The sequence below is a fragment of the Oryx dammah genome, unplaced genomic scaffold (assembly GCF_014754425.2).
Source record: "Oryx dammah isolate SB20612 unplaced genomic scaffold, SCBI_Odam_1.1 HiC_scaffold_27, whole genome shotgun sequence".
In the NCBI taxonomy this organism is placed as follows: domain Eukaryota; kingdom Metazoa; phylum Chordata; class Mammalia; order Artiodactyla; family Bovidae; genus Oryx; species Oryx dammah.
In genome coordinates, this window is record NW_024070211.1 from 15,202,569 (window position 1) to 15,221,286 (window position 18,718).

General features: G+C 46.5%; 1 protein-coding gene across 1 annotated transcript in view; it reads left to right on the top strand.

Moving 5' to 3' along the window:
- AZIN2 (antizyme inhibitor 2) overlaps window positions 1-18,718 on the top strand; it is a 41,281-nt gene that overhangs the window by 6,548 nt on the left and 16,015 nt on the right. Inside the window, exons 4-8 of the mRNA XM_040228086.1 lie at window positions 8,849-9,021; window positions 10,015-10,149; window positions 12,030-12,195; window positions 16,388-16,550; window positions 17,995-18,107. Coding sequence (XP_040084020.1) covers window positions 8,849-9,021; window positions 10,015-10,149; window positions 12,030-12,195; window positions 16,388-16,550; window positions 17,995-18,107 — 750 coding nt within the window. The remainder of the gene's footprint in view (window positions 1-8,848; window positions 9,022-10,014; window positions 10,150-12,029; window positions 12,196-16,387; window positions 16,551-17,994; window positions 18,108-18,718) is intronic.

The window sequence follows — 18,718 nt, forward strand, 5'->3', positions numbered from 1 at the left end:
GCTCCTCTTCACTTTCTGCCATAAGGGTGGTGTCATCTGCATATCTGAGGTTATTGATATTTCTCCCAGCAATCTTGATTCCAGTTTGTGTTTCTTCCAGTCCATTCAGGTATGACCTAAATCAAATTCCTTATGATTATACAGTGGAAGTGAGAAATAGATTTAAGGGACTAGATCTGATAGACAGAGTGCCTGATGAACTATGAACGGAGGTTTGTGACATGTACAGGAGACAGACAGGGATCAAGATCATTCCCAAGAAAAATAAATGCAAAAAAGCAAAATAGCTGTTTGAGGAGGCCTTACAAATAGCTGTGAAAAGAAGAGAAGTGAAAAGCAAAGGAGAAAAGGAAAAATATACGCATCTGAATGCAGAGTTCCAAAGAATAGCAAGGAGAGATAAGAAAGCCTTCCTCAGCTGGCAATACAGTATTCAGTAAAACAGACTCTGTTGTCATTGAGTTGAATGCACAGCTTATCTATCTTCATTCTGTTCTCACTTGATAAAATCTTTTAGCTATAGAGTTTCCTATGAGACAGAGTTTCCTCCGAGACATAGACAGGTTTGACATAGTTATGCATTCAGCAAGTGTTTATTGAGCACCTACTGTGCGGTCAAGTTCTTTTCTCAGTGGGACTTAGCAAGTGACCAAAACAAAAAAAAGATTCTTCCTTCATGGAAGTTGCTTTCTAAAGAACAAGCAAACAATGAAAATCTATGGTACTTTAGATGGTAAATGCTGTGGAAAAAATTACTGTCGGAAAGGGAAGTAGGGAAGAGACATGGTTGTTAGGAGAGAGGGTTGTACTTTTAGAAAATTTCGCCAAGGAAGCCTTCACTGAGATCTGAACAGTGTTCTGAAGAAAGCAAAGGATCAATCCAGGTGGATAACTAGGGGAAGAGCATTCCAGGCAAAAGGACCAGCAAGTGCCAAGGCCCTGAGGTGGGAGAAAGTCTGGCGGGCATTGGTTTGTGATATTGTTATTACTGTTACTTTTTTTAACGGTTAGTAATGATTGTTTTGAGAGGGAACCCCTTTGAAATTCTGGTCAGCAATATGGCTGGGTGTTGTAAGGATTCTAGAAAGGGATCCTGGAGGAGACAGAAGGAGAGTTTGCCTGGGCGGCATGCAGGGATGGAGGGATTCTGAGTGGAGAATAGGTGCGCACCAATGGTGGGGGTTGGAGTCAGCAGGTTCACCTTTATCAGAGATACACATCAGTGTCCTTAGTTGCAGATAAGTCTCTCTTTTGTCACCCATGAAGCCCCTTTGCATCAGCTCTTGTTTTGTACGCCTAGTTTCATGCATGCCCTACATAAGACCCAGTGAGGTATCTGAGGGGGAGATTGCCATCTTGCAGTTGAGGAAATTGGGGACCAGCTGCACCGAACTTGCTGATGGCAGAGCCAGGACTTGCCCTTTGCAGCTCTCAGAGTCTCTGCTCTGACCGAGGCGGAAGGGGATCCTTTTCCAGCCTGCTTGGTGTAGGGGTGAAGAACAAGACCAAACCTCACTGACTAGACTCCTCTGCTTCTGGAAACCTAGAGATGGGCCCTGTGCTGGCTCTCAAGCTTCAGGACTGGCCTTCAAAGAGCAAAACTGTGGTGTTAGGGCTTAGAAGTCAGTGGGGAACGTTAAAAGCATATATTGTTTGCTGAGGGCATCTGTTGTGCCAGGCTCTCTGCCAAGCGCTTTCTGTACATGATCTCATTTGATTCTCGGAACAACACTGTAAAGTAATTATTATCACGGTGATTCTGACAACAGTCCCATGAGGAAGCAGTTAGCATATAAGGGAAGGAGGCCCAGAGGTTTCAGGGATGCACAGGGAAGGGCCGCTTGAGTATGGTGAGGGCCTCTCTGACTTTATGGCTGCTGTCTTCATGAAGGTTCTTGGGGAGAGGATGGCAGAGATGGGACCCCTCCTGGGTAGGTGGGATCACCTAGCCCTTGGGTGCTTTTACTTCGAGGTGGTACAGCTTTTCTTGGAAGGCCGAGACTGCCCTCTTCTGGTAGGCTAGAGCTGGTGGCCACCCTGTACAGCACCGTGCTTTTGTGCTTCACAAGTGGCTCAGTGGTAAAGAATCCACCTGCAAACGCAGGAGACAAGAGTTCAGTCTCTGGGTTGGGAAGACGTTTTGGAGAAGGAAATGGCAACCTACTCCAGTATTCTTGTCTGGGAAATCCCGCAGACAGAGGAGCCTGGCGGGCTACAGTCCATGGGGTCGCAAAGAAGTGGATGCGACTGAGCACGCACACACAGGCATGGCCAAGGGACAGGTGTGAGCTGGGGCTTTGTGTGCAGATATGCCCCAGTCAGGCTCCAGGGCCAAGGGCGCCAACCGTTCCTCATGTGGGGCTTTGGTCCACCCACCCACCTTCCCAAGGACCTTCTGTCATCTCTCCTGCCCCATCCCTTGCCCTCTCTTGTTGTCTCCCTCAGCATCCTCCCATCTTAAAAAGCCTTCTCTGGACACCACATTTCCCTCCAGTCCAATCCCTTGCTCCCTCTTGAAAACCAAACTGAGTTGTCTACACTCACTTATCTATACTCACTTGGCTCTTTCCCTTAGCACCCACTCCTTAAGCCACTGCTTCCTGACCTCCACTCATCATTTCAAGGAATTTCCTCTTACCAATGTCCCCAATGATCTGCAGGACCCAGTGAGCACTTTATACTAAATACTCATCTTGAATTATTCAAATAATACATTGATTCATCTGCAGAAGAGAAGTAGAACATCAGCTTTATATCTCCAGAGATAATCAACATTCTGAGTTTGAGTTTGGTGGCTATATTCAAAAAATACTTACAAATATGATCCATAGAAAATAAGCTGTGATTTTGTAACAAAATATAAAATATTCATCTGGTAGGCACTGTGCCTCAGTGGTTTTAAAAGTCAGCAGACTTTGGAGATCTGTGTTGATGCATTTAGACTTTGTAGGGGACATTCCTTGATCCTCCTATTTTTTTTTGCTTTTACCATGAAAGAAGGTTTTGTTTGTTTTGTACTGTTTTTTGGAGTGTGTGTATGTGTGTGTGTGTGATGAGAAAACATTTAATGTTAGATCTTTCCTCACAAATTTTTACGTATATAAGTAACTCAGATGGTGAAGGACAGGGAAGCCTGGCATGCTACAGTCCATGGGATCGCAAAGAGGCGGACACAACTGAGCGACTGAACAACAAGGAATTGTTAACTATAGGCACTATGTTGTACAGCAGATCTCTAGAACTTATTCTTCTTGCAGAACTGACACTATACCCACTGAATAGTAACTCCCCATTTGAAACACATTCTTTTTTTTTTTTTAGTTTTTAGAATTTATTTATAATTGAAGTATATTTAAATTGCAATATTGTATTAATTACTGCTATACAATAAAGTAACTCAGTTATACATATATATATCATTTTTCATATTCTTTTCCATTATGATTTATCACAGGATATTGAATATAGTTCCCTTTGCTGTACAGTAGGGCTTTTTGTTTATCCTTTTTCTATATACCAGTTTGCATCTGCTAATCCCAAACTCCCAATTCAACCCTCTCCCACACCCCATCCCCTTGGCAACCGCCAGTTCACTCTCTATGTCCCTGATTCTATTTCTGTTTCTTAGATTGGTTCATTTGTATCATATTTTAGATTCCACATATAAGTAACATCTTATAGTATTTGTCTTTCTCTTTCTGACTTACTTCACTTAGTATAATAATTCCTAGTTGCATCCATTGAAATATAGTCTTTTTAAAAACACAAGCATAACTTAGAGATATTGTGGGTTAGTTTCCAGACAACTACAGGAAAGGTCACAATAAAATGAGTCACGTAAATATTTTGGTTTCCAGTGCATATAAAAGCTATGCTTATACTATATTGTAGTCTATTAAATGTGCAGTGGCATTATGTCTTAAAAAAACATACCTTAAGTCAAATGTACATACCTTAAGTCAAAAATATTTTATTTCTAAAAAATGCTAACTATCATCTGAGGCTTCAGTGAGTTGTAATCTTTTTGCTGGTGGACAGTAGCAACCCACTCCAGTACTCTTGCCTGGAAAATCCCATGGTCAGAGGAGCCTGGTAGGCTGCAGTCCATGGGGTCGCTAAGAGTCGGACACGACTGAGCGACTTTCCTTTCACTTTTCACTTTTCATTTTCATGCATTGGAGAAGGAAATGGCAACCCACTCCAGTGTTCTTGCCTGGAGAATCCCAGGGATGGGGGAGCCTGGTGGGCTGCCGTCTATGGGATTGCACAGAGTCGGACACAACTGAAGTGACTTAGCAGCAGCAGCAGCAGTCTTGCTTCGATGTTGATGGCTGGTGGTTGATCAGGGTGGTTGTTGCTGAAGTTTGGGGTGGCTAGTTTCTTAAGGGATAGCTCTACTTTTTACTTGAATACCTAGAGGTTGTTGTAGGATTATTAATTGGCCTAATTTCAGTATGGTTGGGTTGTTATGTCTCAGGGAATAGGGAGGCCCAAAAAGAGGGAGAGAGAGTTGGGGAATGGCTAGTGGGTGGAGCCATCAGAACACATAACATTTATCCATTAAGTTCACCATCTCATATGGGTGCGGTTCATGGGACCCCAAAACAGTGGCAAAGTCACATCAAGGATCATTGATCACAGATCACCATAACAGATACAGTAACACTGAAAATGTCTGAAATATCCAGAGAATTACTAAAATGTGACACAGAGAGGTGAAGTGAGCAAACGCTGTTGGAAAAACGGTGCCAGTAGACTTGCTTCATGCAAGGTTGCCACAAACTATCAATTTTAAAGGAAAACCTCAATATCTGTGAAGCACAGCAAAGTGAAGTCTGAGGCCTCTGACAGTGCAGGCGTCTCCTGCCCAGATGTGAACTGTAAGACAGGGTTACCTTGGCAGGAATGGCATAGTAACCTCTGCATTGTCCTGCCTCTTTTGGAGATACTGTCTTTTCCCTTCCTGCCAGTCCTATGCCAGGTTGCCCCTCTCTCTAGCTGGAATTGTTCCTCTGGATTCCAGCTCAGGCTCTCTTCTTTTATAAACTCTTCATCTTCCTAGGGGATTTCATCTCCTCCCATGGCTTCAAATATCCCCAAGATGCCACCACCTCCCCAGTTTGTTTGTTTTTTAATTAACTTTTTGGCTGCCCTGGGTCTTCGTTGCTTTTGCAGGCTTTTTCTAGTTATGGGGAGCAGGGGCTACTCTTTGCTGCAGTGCTCCTCTGTGGTGACGTCTCGTTGCAGAGCATGGGCTCAATAGTTGTGATGCATGGGCCCAGTTGTGCTGCAGCACGTGGGATCCTCCGGGGCCCGGGATCAAACCCATGTCCCCTGCACTGGCAGGCGGACTCCTAGTTGATACTACAGGATGCCTGGAGCCAGCATGTTCAAACGCCTTCACAATCTTCCCTTCAAGAGGGGCCCCTAGGTCTGCTGGGTGTGAAGTTACCCCACGTCCCCACGTGCCATCCATCAGCAAGCTTACCAGCCCTGCCTCCAGACCACACCCTCCCCGCTTTCTAGCGCAGCCTGTAGTGTCTCCCGGGGAGGTCCTTCCAGGCCCCGCCTTGTCCGTTTTCACATGGTGTCTGGAGTGACATGCACTTAGGCCTTGCCTTCAAGATGCACATCTGACTATGTCCTTTTCCCTCTTGCGATCCCGTCAAACCGTCTCCCACAACCTGCAGCATCGAATATAAATCCACATCAGTCTTCTTGTTCCCCCCATTGGCTCTGCCTGCCTCCCTCCCACCTCATCCTCCCCCCGCTGGTCACCCTGCCCAGACCACACCAGCATTCTCTGTTCCTCCATCAGGCTGAGCAGTCTTATCTCAGAACCTCTGCACAGGCCTCTTCCTGTACCAGAAATATTCTTTGCTTCCCTTCTAACCTGGCCGACTCCTCCTGCAGGGCTCAGCTCAAATCTTTTTTTTTTTATTGAAGTACAGTTGATTTACAATATTGTGTTAGTTTGGGGTGTACAGCAAAGTGATTCAGTTATATATATGTGTGTGTGTGTATATATATTTAAAATTCTTTTCCATTATTATAACATATTGAATATAGTTCCCTGTGCTATATGGTAAATACTTGTTTACCTATTTTGCATATGGATGTTTGCATCTGTCAATCACGTGCTCCCAGTTTATCCCTCCCCTACCTTCCCCTTTGGTAGCCATGTGTTTATATTCTGTATCTGAGTCTGTTTTGTAAATAAGTTCATTTGTGTCATATTTTAGATTCCACATATAAGTGATATCATATGGTATTTGTCTTTCTCTAACTTATTCACTTACTGTGATAATCTCTAGGTCCACCCACATTACTGCAAATGGCAGGATTTCATCTTTTATAGCTGAGTAATATTCCATTGTGTATATCTACCACATCTTCCTCATCTACTCGTCTGTAACTGGACACTTCGGGTGCTTCCACGCCTTGACTATTCTAAACTGTGCTGCAGTGAACATTGTGGTACATGCATCTTTGCGAATTGCAGATTTCATCTTTTCTGGGTATATGCCCAGGAGTAGGGTTACTGGGTAATATATATGGCAGCTCTATTTTTAGTTTTTTTAAGGAACCTCCATTCTATTTTCCATAATGACTATACCAATTTACATTTCCACCAGCAGGCTAGGAGGGTTCCCTTTTCCCCACACTTTCTCCTCAGCTTAAATTTCTGACCCTTAGAAAGCTGCCTGCCACACCGCTCACCCAGGTCTCTGCATCCCACATTCTCTAGTATCCCATACTTTTTCTCCATGGCTCCTATCCATCTGTAATCCTATCATTATTCAGTGTTCCTTCGTTTCTCCCCTTCTTTCCCGTCTGTCTGAAAGCTCCACAATCAGAGACCCTGTCTGCTTTACTCAGCGCTTTGCTTTCATTTGCACCTGTCACGGAGCCTGGTGACTCATAGATGCGCAAGAGACACTTGCCAGGGCAGCATCGAGGCATCTTCTCCACCGAAGCGCTGTGGTTGAGAGCCAGTGAGCTAAAGTCGCACAGTCCTGGGTTAGAATTCTAGCTGTGCCACCTGCAAGCTGTGTGACGCTGAACAAGTCACTTAAGGCCTCTCAGGGCCTCTGTTCCCTGTCTCATAAGATTATTATGAGGATGACGAGAATGTCTATAAAATATTTAATGCAATGACTGGCTTATGGTAATCCGTCAAGGAGTGACAGTGGTTATTATTTAAATAACTATAATCAAAGCTCAACCACAGGTCCCCAAAGTGCTACCCCTTGCTGCTTCCTCTCACCTCATGGGTGAAGCCAGGAGCAGAACCACATTTTCGTGTCTGCAGAGAAGCAGGGTCTTTGGAAGCAAGCTCTGATGAGGGCAGTTTCCGCTCTGGAGGGGGCCTTTGATTCTCCCTCTGCTACTCACTGACTGTGTCACCCAGACAAGCGGGCTCCTTTGAACTCAATTTTGTCCTCTGTAAGATGTGGCCATAAATATTTCATAGGATAGTTACAGACATCACATGAGATAATGCACAGAAAATCCTCATGCTGAAAAGTTGCTACATTAAAGTTACATGCAGTCTTATTACAAACTCAGGATGGCTAACGATGGCCCTGTGTCTCTACCATGTTTCAATACTGTTTCCTTGTTAATCATGGAGAATCAGGTTTGAGTTTGAAAGTTGGTTCTGCCTCCTATGTGCTGTGTGGCCTCTCTGAGGATGTTTTTTTCTCTGTAGAATGGAGCTAATACCCCTCTGGTGGGGTATGGTAAGGAGGAAATAAGAGTGAATCTAAAACAAGGGTTGACAAATTATGGATGGTGGGTTTTGCAGAGTCTTACTGGCCCACGGCCATGTCCATTCACTTATGCTTTATCTGTGGCTGCTTGCTGTTACAAAGGCAGTTTAGCTATGCAGAAACTACTGGCTCAGAAAACATAAAATATTTACTCTCTGGCCTCTCATAGGAAAAATTTGCCAAGGCCTATGTAAAGCCTGTCACTCGGTGCCTCCTTGTAGTAGGTGCCCGTGGCTGCTTTCTTCACCAACACCATCATCGTTGTCTGTATCATTAATGCAGCAGTGAAGAGGCCTTGCTGGAGCACCCAGCATCCAAAGGGTCGGCCTTTGGATGTGGGATGACCTGTGCCAGGAAGACTCTTGAGCTGGCAAACTTTCTAATACATCAAATGATATTTTCTATCCATTTAAATCTGCCAGGAAAATATGTCAGAAGTCTGTTTTCAGGGCCACCATGAATCTGTACAGTGCCTTTGTGGGAATTAAAAGAATGTATCTTGAAGACACTGTTACAAATATATGGATTTTGTTACAGTAAGATGCTTCACCATTAGGAAGTTGTAATAAACATACCAATATACTGTGTAGTCTCTGAATGGAGCTTCCCAGGTGGTGCAGTGGTTAATATGCCTACTAATGTAGGAGACACAGGAGACATGGGTTCGATCCCTGGGTTGGAAAGATCCCCTGGGATGGGAAATGGCAACCCACTCCAGTATTCTTGCTGGGAAACTTCCATGGACAGCAGAGCCTGGTGGGCTACAGTCCATGGGGTTGCAAACAGTCGGATACAACTGAGCGACTGAATATGCATGCATGATTCTCTGAATGGGGCCCCACCCTCCCTAGGTTTGAGCGGTTCAACCTCTGCACAGCTGTACGTGGCAGCCCTTCTTGTCAACGGGGAATCAGTGTGAGTTCTGATTGTTGTATATCTGTTGTCTAAAAGTCAGGCCCACTTCTTATGGACCTCTTAGGCATAGCTATGACTTTGCCCCTCATCTGTGCTTCCTTGGCCTCCATGGGCCCAGCAGGCTCTGGCGCTTCCTCACCACCACCTTTGGGACCCCACAGGCAGAGATGGAGTTGGTCCAGCATATTGGTGTCCCCGCCAGTAAGATCATCTATGCCAATCCCTGTAAGCAAATTGCACACATCAAGTATGCTGCCAAGCATGGGGTCCGGCTGCTGACCTTTGACAATGAGATGGAGCTGGCAAAGGTGGTGAAAAGCCACCCCAGTGCCAAGTAAGCTGAGAACCACTCAGGTGGGAGGCTGGGCTGCGGGTGAGAGTGGGGGGAGTAGGCGAAATAGGGTTGGGGCTGAGGACCCTGCCCTGGAGCTGGCCGTAGCCACAGGAGGTTGGGGCAGGCATTCCTGGGTTGGACCCAGGATGCCAGAGGCTGACTAGGGTGGAGGTAGAAATGACGGGTTATAGTCCAGGCAAAGCCCATGGTACTGCGGAGGTCAAAGCCAAGGCAGAAGGAGCAGTGGTCGGGAAAGTTACACCGAGGAGGCGGCATGTGAGGTGGGCCTTCAGGGGCGACTGGCATCTGGAGCGGGCATAGACAGTGCATCAGAGGGAGCGGCAGGGGCAAGCACAGGAAGGCCAGAAGCAGCACAGGGCGTTTGCGGGATAAGCAGGAATTGATGTGGCTGGGTCATACCATGTGCGGCCAGGGGTGGAGGAGAAGTCAGTGATGCTGGTCACAGGGCAGGGGGCCCCAGTGCACATGGGCTTTGGAAGGGGTCAGGGCTGGACATCTTTTTCAGGGTGTGCCCCTCACCTGGTCACTGGACACACTGGAGGGGCCAAGAGGGGCACCACTCGGGTTCACCCAAAGCAGCTTGCGTTTTGACTATTTCACATATTGGGGATACAGGCGTTTTCAATAAGACTGTTAAAAAAATAAAAAATGGTCCCCTCCACCTCACCATACAAGAGAAGTTGGAAAAGCCTGCCTGATTGGGAGGAAGTAGGCCTGCCCAGGGGGAAGCTGGTGAGGTTGGGACCAGGGCAGGGGTCCCATGGAAGGGTCCGGGGATATTTAGGGAGTGGATTGGACAGGACTCAGAGGTTGATTGGCTGTGCAAGGGGAAGAAGGGGGCCGGGGCTTATGGGGTTGGATATAGCTCTGAGCCATGAGGGTTCATCTCCCTAGACTAGAAAAGACGTGGTTGGGGTGGAGGAAGTGGGCTCCCACCCCCGCCAAGGTGCTGCCCCCTGTCTCCCTCCTCAGGATGGTTCTGTGCATTGCCACCGAAGACTCCCACTCTCTGAGCCGCCTGAGCCTCAAGTTCGGAGCGTCGCTGAAATCCTGCCGACACCTGCTTGAGAATGCCAAGAGGGACCGTGTAGAGGTGATAGGTGTGAGGTGAGTGCCGGAACCCCGCCATCCCCACCATGTCCCCTGCCTCCTGCTTCTTTCCCAGGACTTACTCAATTCTGTGTGGGACCTCCCCCAGGGCCCCCAAGGCAGGCCTGTCCCTGGGTCTGGAATTCTGCCATTTGAGACTTTCCTCCCTTTGGAAAGAAGGTTTGGAGTGTCCCACTACCCAACCCCACAGTCTGCAGAAGGTCCTGTCCCAGGAGGTTCCAGGAGGGACCTGGCTTTGCAGGAAGTGTCCCCAGCCTGAAGGCAAAGGTCATCCTGGCACACCTTGGCTTTGCTGCTTTTCTGGTGGGGATGTGGAAGAAGCCAGAACTAGGACCTGATGATATAACTTTCCTATGCTCTGGATTTTGGATGGCCAGGCACTGCTAAACACTCCATAAACATTGTCCCACAATTGTGGGACCTTATCCCCACTTTATCCTTTGATAAAGCCTTTGACTGTGTGGATCACAACAAACTGTGGAAAATTCTTCAAGAGATGGGAATACCAGACCACCTAACCTGCCTCTTGAGAAATCTGTATGTAGGTCAGGAAGCAACAGTTCGAACTGGACATGGAACAACAGACTGGTTCCAAATAGGAAAAGGAGTACTTCAAGGCTGTTTATTGTCACCCTGCTTATTTAACTTATATGCAGAGTACATCCTGAGAAACGCTGGACTGGAAGAAAGACAAGCTGGAATCAAGATTGCCAGGAGAAATATCAATAACCTCAGATATGCAGATGACACCACCCTTATGGCAGAAAGTGAAGAGGAACTAAAAAGCCTCTTGAAGAAAGTAAAAGAGGAGAGTGAAAAAGTTGGCTTAAAACTCAACATTCAGAAAACTAAGATCATGGCATCCAGTCCCATCACTTCATGGGAAATAGATGGGGAAACAGTGGAAACAGTGTCAGACTTTATTTTTTTGGGCTCCAAAATCACTGCAGATGGTGACTGCAGCCATGAAATTAAAAGACGTTTACTCCTTGGAAGAAAAGTTATGACCAACCTAGATAGCATATTCAAAAGCAGAGACATTACTTTGCTGACTAAGGTCCATCTAGTCAAGGCTATGGTTTTTCCTGTGGTCATGTATGGATGTGAAAGTTGGACTGTGAAGAAGGCTGAGCGCCAAAGAACTGATGCTTTTGAACTGTGGTGTTGGAGAAGACTCTTGAGAGTCCCTTGGACTGCAAGGAGATCCAACCAGTCCATTCTGAAGGAGATCAGCCCTGGATGTTCTTTGGAAGGAATGATGCTAAAGCTGAAACTCCAGTACTTTGGCCACCTCATGCAAAGAGTTGACTCATTGGAAAAGACTTTGATGCTGGGAGGGATTGGGGGCAGGAGGAGAAGAGGACAACAGAGGATGAGATGACTGGATGGCATCACGGACTCGATGGATGTGAGTCTGAGTGAACTCTGGGAGTTGGTGATAGACAGGGAGGCCTGGCGTGCTGCGATTCATGGGGTCACAAAGAGTCGGACACGACTGAGCTACTGGACTGAACCGATCCCCACTTTATAGATGGGGAAACTGAAGCATGGCTGACCACACTGCTGAGTGAGATGTACATTAGTTCTGGCTGATTCTGGGGCCCTAGCCCTCATCCCAGGAAGCCTCAGCCCCCAGAGGCAGCGTGGAGGGATGAGAGGGGCACAAAGTGCCAAAGGTCCTTGGATCTAGTCTCCTGTCCACTCTTCATTTGCCACATGGCCCTTGGCAACCCACTCAACCTTTTAGGCCCACAGTCACTACATCTGGAAAATGGGTACAGCATCCGGTATGCTTGGGCAAGGCTGCTGCTGGCTGAGGCTGAAGTGGTGACACCTTGGGTCCTGTGTGTAAGCCGAGACTCTTCCTTCTTCCCCAGTTTTCACATTGGCAGTGGCTGTCCTGACCCTCAGGCCTACGCTCAGTCCATTGCGGACGCCCGGGTTGTGTTCGAAATGGGTGCTGAGCTGGGCCACAGGATGCACATCCTGGACCTCGGTGGTGGCTTCCCTGGAGTGGAAGACGCCAAAGTGAGATTCGAAGAGGTAAGTGGGGTCACAAGTGTTGCCGCTGGGCTGGGTGGGGGTTGGGGGAGGGTTACAGTGATCCTAGGAAGTCCCCTGTGAGTGGGTCCCCTGTACTATGTGCTGCGCTTGGTGCTTTGCCTGGATTATCTCATTATTAACTCTGTGTTACAGCTGAGCAAACTGAGGCTCATAGAAGCTACTTCATTTCCTGAGTCCATGGCAGGGCCGGCTGCACACCCAGCTCTGCCCGGACTCTGAACATGCACATATTTGAGGCTTAACCAGGCCATATCTGCATAAGTCATAAAGTTCTCTGAGGGTCTGGCTGTGCCCTATTCACCCTCCTATGGGATGATGAGAAATCAAGTTGGGCAGGGAAAGGAAAAGCCAACCCTCTGTCCACTTCTAGTCCATCTGTCTCCTTCCCACCTGCAAGTTTCAGTTCAGTTCAGTTGCTCAGTTGTGTCCAACTCTTTGCGACCCCATGGACTGCAGCACACCAGCCTTCGCTGTCCATCACCAACTCCTGGAGTTTACCCAGACTCATGTTCATTGAGTCAGTGATGCCATCCAACCATCTCATCCTCTGTCGTCCCCTTCTCCTCCTGCCTTCAATCTTTCCCAGCATCAGGGTCTTTTCAAATGAGTCAGTTCTTTGCACCAGGTGGCCAAAGTATTGGAGTTTCAGCTTCAACATCAGTCCTTCCAATGAGTATTCAGGACTGATTTCCTTTAGGATGGACTGGTTGGATCCCCCTGCAGTCCAAGGGACTCTCAACAGTCTTCTCCAACACCACAGTTCAAAAGCGTCAACTCTTCGGCGCTCAGCTTTCTTTATAGTACAACTCTCACATCCCTGCATGACTACTGGAAACACCGTAGTCTTGACTAGACGGACCTTTGTCGGCAAAGTAATGTCTCTGCTCTTTTGGTCATAAGTTTCCTTCCAAGAAGTAAGCGTCTTTTAATTTCATGGCTGCAGTCACCATCTGCAGTGATTTTGGAGCCCCCCAAAAAACAACGTCTGTCACTGTTTTCACTGTTTCCCCATCTATTTGCCACGAAGTGATGGGACTGGATGCCATGATTAAATCAGGAAAAATGTGTTATTGCAATCCCCACTGGCACCACTAGGGGTCGCTTTTCCTTAGTAAATGCCTCGTTCTGGACTATTCACATCTTGGAATTGAATTTAAGAAAATAATCTGTGATGGATAATAAAAATTAGCTTCAAAGATGAGCATTGGAACATTCTTCATAACAGAAGTTCAGTGGACTTTCCTGGTCCAACTAACACTCTGCTGCTGCTGCTAAGTCGCTCCAGTTGTGTCCGACTCTGTGCGACCCCATAGACGGCAGCCCACCAGGCTCCCCTCCCCCGTCCCTGGGATGCTCCAGGCAAGAACACTGGAGTGGGTTGCCATTTCCTTCTCCAATGCATGAAAGTGAAAAGTGAAAAGTGAAAGTGAAGTCGCTCAGGAATTGGCTAAATTACAATACATTCTTTCTTTTTATGTAAAATATTTTTACTTTTATAAAAATATAATTGTTTATAAAAATGTTTTTATAAAAAATATTTTATCATATGGCAATGATACCAGTGTATTTTCTGGGTAAATGCAAATAAGATTTATTAAAATATTTTTATTTTAAAATCTTTCTCTTTAATTACTTAGAAAAAGTTATTTTAACTGAAGGATAATTGCTTTACAGAAGTTTGTTTTCTGCCAAACATCCACATGAATCAGCCATAGGTATACATACGTTCCCTCCCTCTTGAACCTCTCACTTCTCTAGATTGTCACAGAGCCTCTGAGGTCCCTGAGTAAATTACGGTATATTCTTATGGGAAAAGAATTTACGTAGATTTATATACATTTACATAGCAAGAAGAGATAAGAAAGCCTTCCTCAGCATTCAGTGCAAAGAAATAGAGGAAAACAACAGAATGGGAAAGACTAGAGATCTCTTCAAGAAAATTAGAGATACCAAGGGAACATGTCATGCAAAGATGGGCTCGATAAAGGAAAGAAATGGTAGCAGAAGATATTAAGAAGAGGTGGTAAGAATACACAGAAGAACTGTACAAAAAAGATCTTCACAATCAAGATAATCACGATGGTGTGATCACTCACCTAGAGCCAGACATCCTGGAATGTGAAGTCAAGTGGGCCTTAGAAAGCATCACTACGAACAAAGCTAGTGGAGGTGATGGAATTCCAGTTGAGCTGTTTCAAATCCTAAAAGATGATGCTGTGAAAGTACTGCACTCAATATGCCAGCAAATTTGGAAAACTCAGCAGTGGCCACAGGACTGGAAAAGGTCAGTTTTCATTCCAATCCCAAAGAAAGGCAATGCCAAAGAATGCTCAAACTACTGCACAATTGCCCTCATCTTACACGCTAGTAAAGTAATGCTCAAAATTCTCCAAGCCAGGCTTCAGCAATACGTGAACCGTGAACTTCCAGATGTTCAAGCTGGTTTTAGAAAAGGCAGAGGAACCAGAGATCAAATTGCCAAAATCCGCTGGATCATCAAAAAAGCAAGAGAGTTCCAGAAAAACATCTATTTCTGCTTTATTGACTATGCCAAAGGCTTTGACTGTGTGGATCACAACAAACTGTGGAAAATTCTTCAAGAGATGGGAATACCAGACCACCTGACCTGCCTCTTGAGAAATCTGTATGCAGGTCAGGAAGCAACAGTTTGAACTGGACATGGAACAACAGACTGGTTCCAAATAGGAAAAGGAGTACGTCAAGGCTGTATATTGTCACCCTGCTTATTTAACTTCTATGCAGAGTACATCATGAGAAACGCTGGGCTGGAAGAAAGACAAGCTGGAATCAAGATTGCCAGGAGAAATATCAATAACCTCAGATATGCAGATGACACCACCCTTATGGCAGAAGGTGAAGAGGAACTGAAAAGCCTCTTGATGAAAGTGAAAGTGGAGAGTGAAAAAGTTGGCTTAAAGCTCAACATTCAGAAAACGAAGATCATGGCATCCGGTCCCATCACTTCATGGGAAATAGATGGGGAAACAGTGGAAACAGTGTCAGCCTTTATCTTTTTGGGCTCCAAAATCACTGCAGATGGTGATTGCAGGCAGGAAATTAAAAGACGCTTACTCCTTGGAAGAAAAGTTATGACCAACCTAGATAGCATATTCAAAAGCAGAGTCATTACTTTGCCAACAAAGGTCCGTCTAGTCAAAGCTATGGTTTTTCCTGTGGTCATGTATGGATGTGAGAGTTGGACAGTGAAGAAAGCTGAGTGCCGAAGAATTGATGCTTTTGAACTGTGGTGTTGGAGAAGACTCTTGAGAGTCCCTTGGACTGCAAGGAGATCCAACCAGTCCATTCTGAAGGAGATCAGCCCTGGGTGTTCTTTGGAAGGAATGATGCTAAAGCTGAACCTCCAGTACTTTGGCCACCTCATGCGAAGAGTTGACTCATTGGAAAAGACTCTGATGCTGGGAGGGATTGGGGGCAGGAGGAGAAGAGGACGACAGAGGATGAGATGGCTGGATGGCATCACGGACTCGATGGACTTGAGTCTGAGTGAACTCCGGGAGGTGGTGATGGACAGGGAGGCCTGGCATGCTGTGATTCATGGGGTCGCAAAGAGTTGGACACGACTGAGTGACTGAACTGAACTGACATACATGGAGAGATCATTCAATTTACTGAGTAAAGCAGGTTATAAAAACCTGTATACTTATAGCCCTATTATGTTTATAATAAAAAATCAGATTTTCAGGTCTGTATAAAAAGGAATTTAAGGAGTGATTCCAATAAGTTAGCATGGAATAGGTTAATCTGGGGTTAGAATTGGGGGAGACTTTGATCTTCTTTTTCCTTCTCTGTCTTGTCTATAAAAATGTGTTGTTTAGCATACTGGTTACTCAGGAAAGGAAGACCTGCATCACAGATTCGGTCATTTGAGTACCAACTCTTAGATTAAAAGTTCCTTTTTCCATTGTGGGGGGCATTGAAGGGTGATTTTCAAGGGTAAGGGTCTTGACCCTGCTCCATCTGTGCTTGCCTGCCTTGGTCAGCTGTCTGTGATTACCAACTGGGGTCTTAGCAGCTGCCAAGTTCTGCTTCCTGAAATCAAAGCTGCTTTCAAGAAGTAAGACTTGGGGCTGTAGCTAGTCTTCAGCATAAACCCCACATTTCAAACATGTAATTGTCTCTGTACCCTCAGATTGCTTCTGTGATCAACTCAGCCTTGGACCTATACTTCCCGGAGGGCTGTGGTGTGGACATCCTTGCCAAGCTGGGGCGCTACTATGTGACCTCAGCTTTCACCTTGGCTATCAGCATCATCGCCAAGAAGGAGGTTCTTCTGGATCAGCCAGGCAGGGAGGGTAGGTGCCAGGTGGGCAGTGGAGGCCCGTTCTTCCGTAAAGCTAAGGATGGTTGTTGGCTGAGCTGGGTTTGATTTTAGGGGGTGGGGGAAATCTGAAGACTGGCTCCTTCTTTAGGGGAATTTACCGTCATGTCTCCTCACCCCCAAGACACTCTTTCAGCATCTGTTTTTTCCCCTATGCATGTTTATATTTTATGAAGATTGAGACCAAAGCAACCTTGGGGAGAACAGATACTTTATTAAACCTATTGTATATGGGTTTCCTACGTGGCGCAGTGGTAAAGAATCTGCCTGCCAGTGCAGGAGACGCAAGAAACACAGGTTTGATCCCTGGGTCAGGAAGATCCCCTGGAGAAGGAAATGGCAACCCGCTGTAGTATTCTTGCCTGGAAAATTGCATGGACAGAGGAGCCTGGCGGGCTACGGTGCATGGGGTTGCAAAGAGTTGGACATGACTGAGCACACATTTTATAGTGCAGATGAGGAAACAGAGCCAGACAGAATACAAGTGAATTGCTTAAGAGCTAGTGAGTGGTGAACCCTGCATTTGACCCCATGTTTGTCTTCTTCCCAGAGTCCAGGCTCTTACTCACCCTACTGCTTCTCATAACATAATGAAAATAATTGACAACCATTTATACTGATCTAAGCCCATTTTGCAGACTACAGAACATAGGCGTGAAGAGGATGAGTCACTCACACAAGGTCACACAGCTGAGAAGGGGGCAGCGCCAGGGTTCAAGTCCATGCTAGGCTGACTCATGGACAGAGGAGCTTGGCGGGCTACAGTCCGTGGGGTTGCAAAGAGTTGGACACGACTGAAGCGACTAACACTTTCAGGCTGACTCCAGGCTTTTCTGTCCACACTGCCAACATCAGTGCTCCTCACTGACCTTCTGGTAGATCAGTCCTCCCAGCAGCCTCTTGAGTGCGAGGTCTGACTCTGATCTTGGAGCTTTTTTCTCTGCTCTGGCACCCCCAGTCTGAAAGTCTGGGTGTTTTTCCCAGAGACAGGTGGTGGGCTCCAGGTGGAAGGTCTTCTGTGTGTGTATGTGTGCTTAGGGATGGAATTCTTCTGGCCTCCTTTCCAGATCTGGGATTATACTTTCTAGTCCCGACTTCTCATTCCAGCTCATGCGTTGCCCCACTGTGTGTACTTCTGAGCCGCTGACTCAGTCTCTCGGGGTCTTGAGTTCTGGTGGGCTGCTTTTCAGCCTTTGCTGGGGCATCGAGGAGCCCAGATGCAAGCCTGGAGTGTGTCCTAGGCAGGGTTGCTCAGCTGCAAAGGTGTTTCCAACCCAGCCATGAACACAGGAGGAGGCAGGAGCTGCCCCGTAGCTGAGCAGGGGGCAGCCCTCCTGTCTGCTTGCTGAGCCCCGTGTTGTCCCACCCCCTCATATGCTGCTTGTGCCCCCCTGACCCCTCCCCTCCCCTCCCTGCAGAGGAAACCGGTTCCTCCCCCAAGAGCATCATGTACCACCTCGGCGAGGGCGTGTATGGAGTCTTCAGCTCAGTCCTGTTTGACAGCACCTGCCCCGCCCCCATCCTGCAGAAGGTGAGCCTGCCCTGGTGGGCCTGTTTTCAATTGTGTGGATGCATTTATACTTTTTTTTTTTTGGTGTGTGTTGTTGTCTAATTTTAAAAAAGTAAAACATATTCGTTGGAGAAAGCAGACACTAAGAATGAAGAAGCTTATCACCCCTAATTCCACCACATAGAGACAGACCCCTTGAATATTTAGATTTCAGTCTTTTAAAGAATGTGTTATAGTTTTCCCCCATAAAATTGGGATCATATTCGTTTGTAACCTGATTGTTTTTCACTTCATATGGGGTGTGACTCTTTCCATGCCATTCACGAATCTTTAACAACACGCTTCTTGATGACCATACAATATTTTAGGCAATCTAACTCTCGCAATTGTCCATTTGGTTTCCTGTTTTTGAGCTTCCTGAGTCTGTCTTGACATCCATCTCTGATCACTGCTCGTGGGCTGGGTCTTCATTGTGCTGCGTGGGCTTCATGTCCCCAGAGCATGTGGGATCTCAGTTCCCTGACGAGGGATCGAACCTGCATCCCCTGCATCGCAAGGCAGATTCTTAACCACTGGATCACCAGGGAAGTCTCTAAGAATTCATTTTATTGAGGTTTTCCATGTTAACAAGG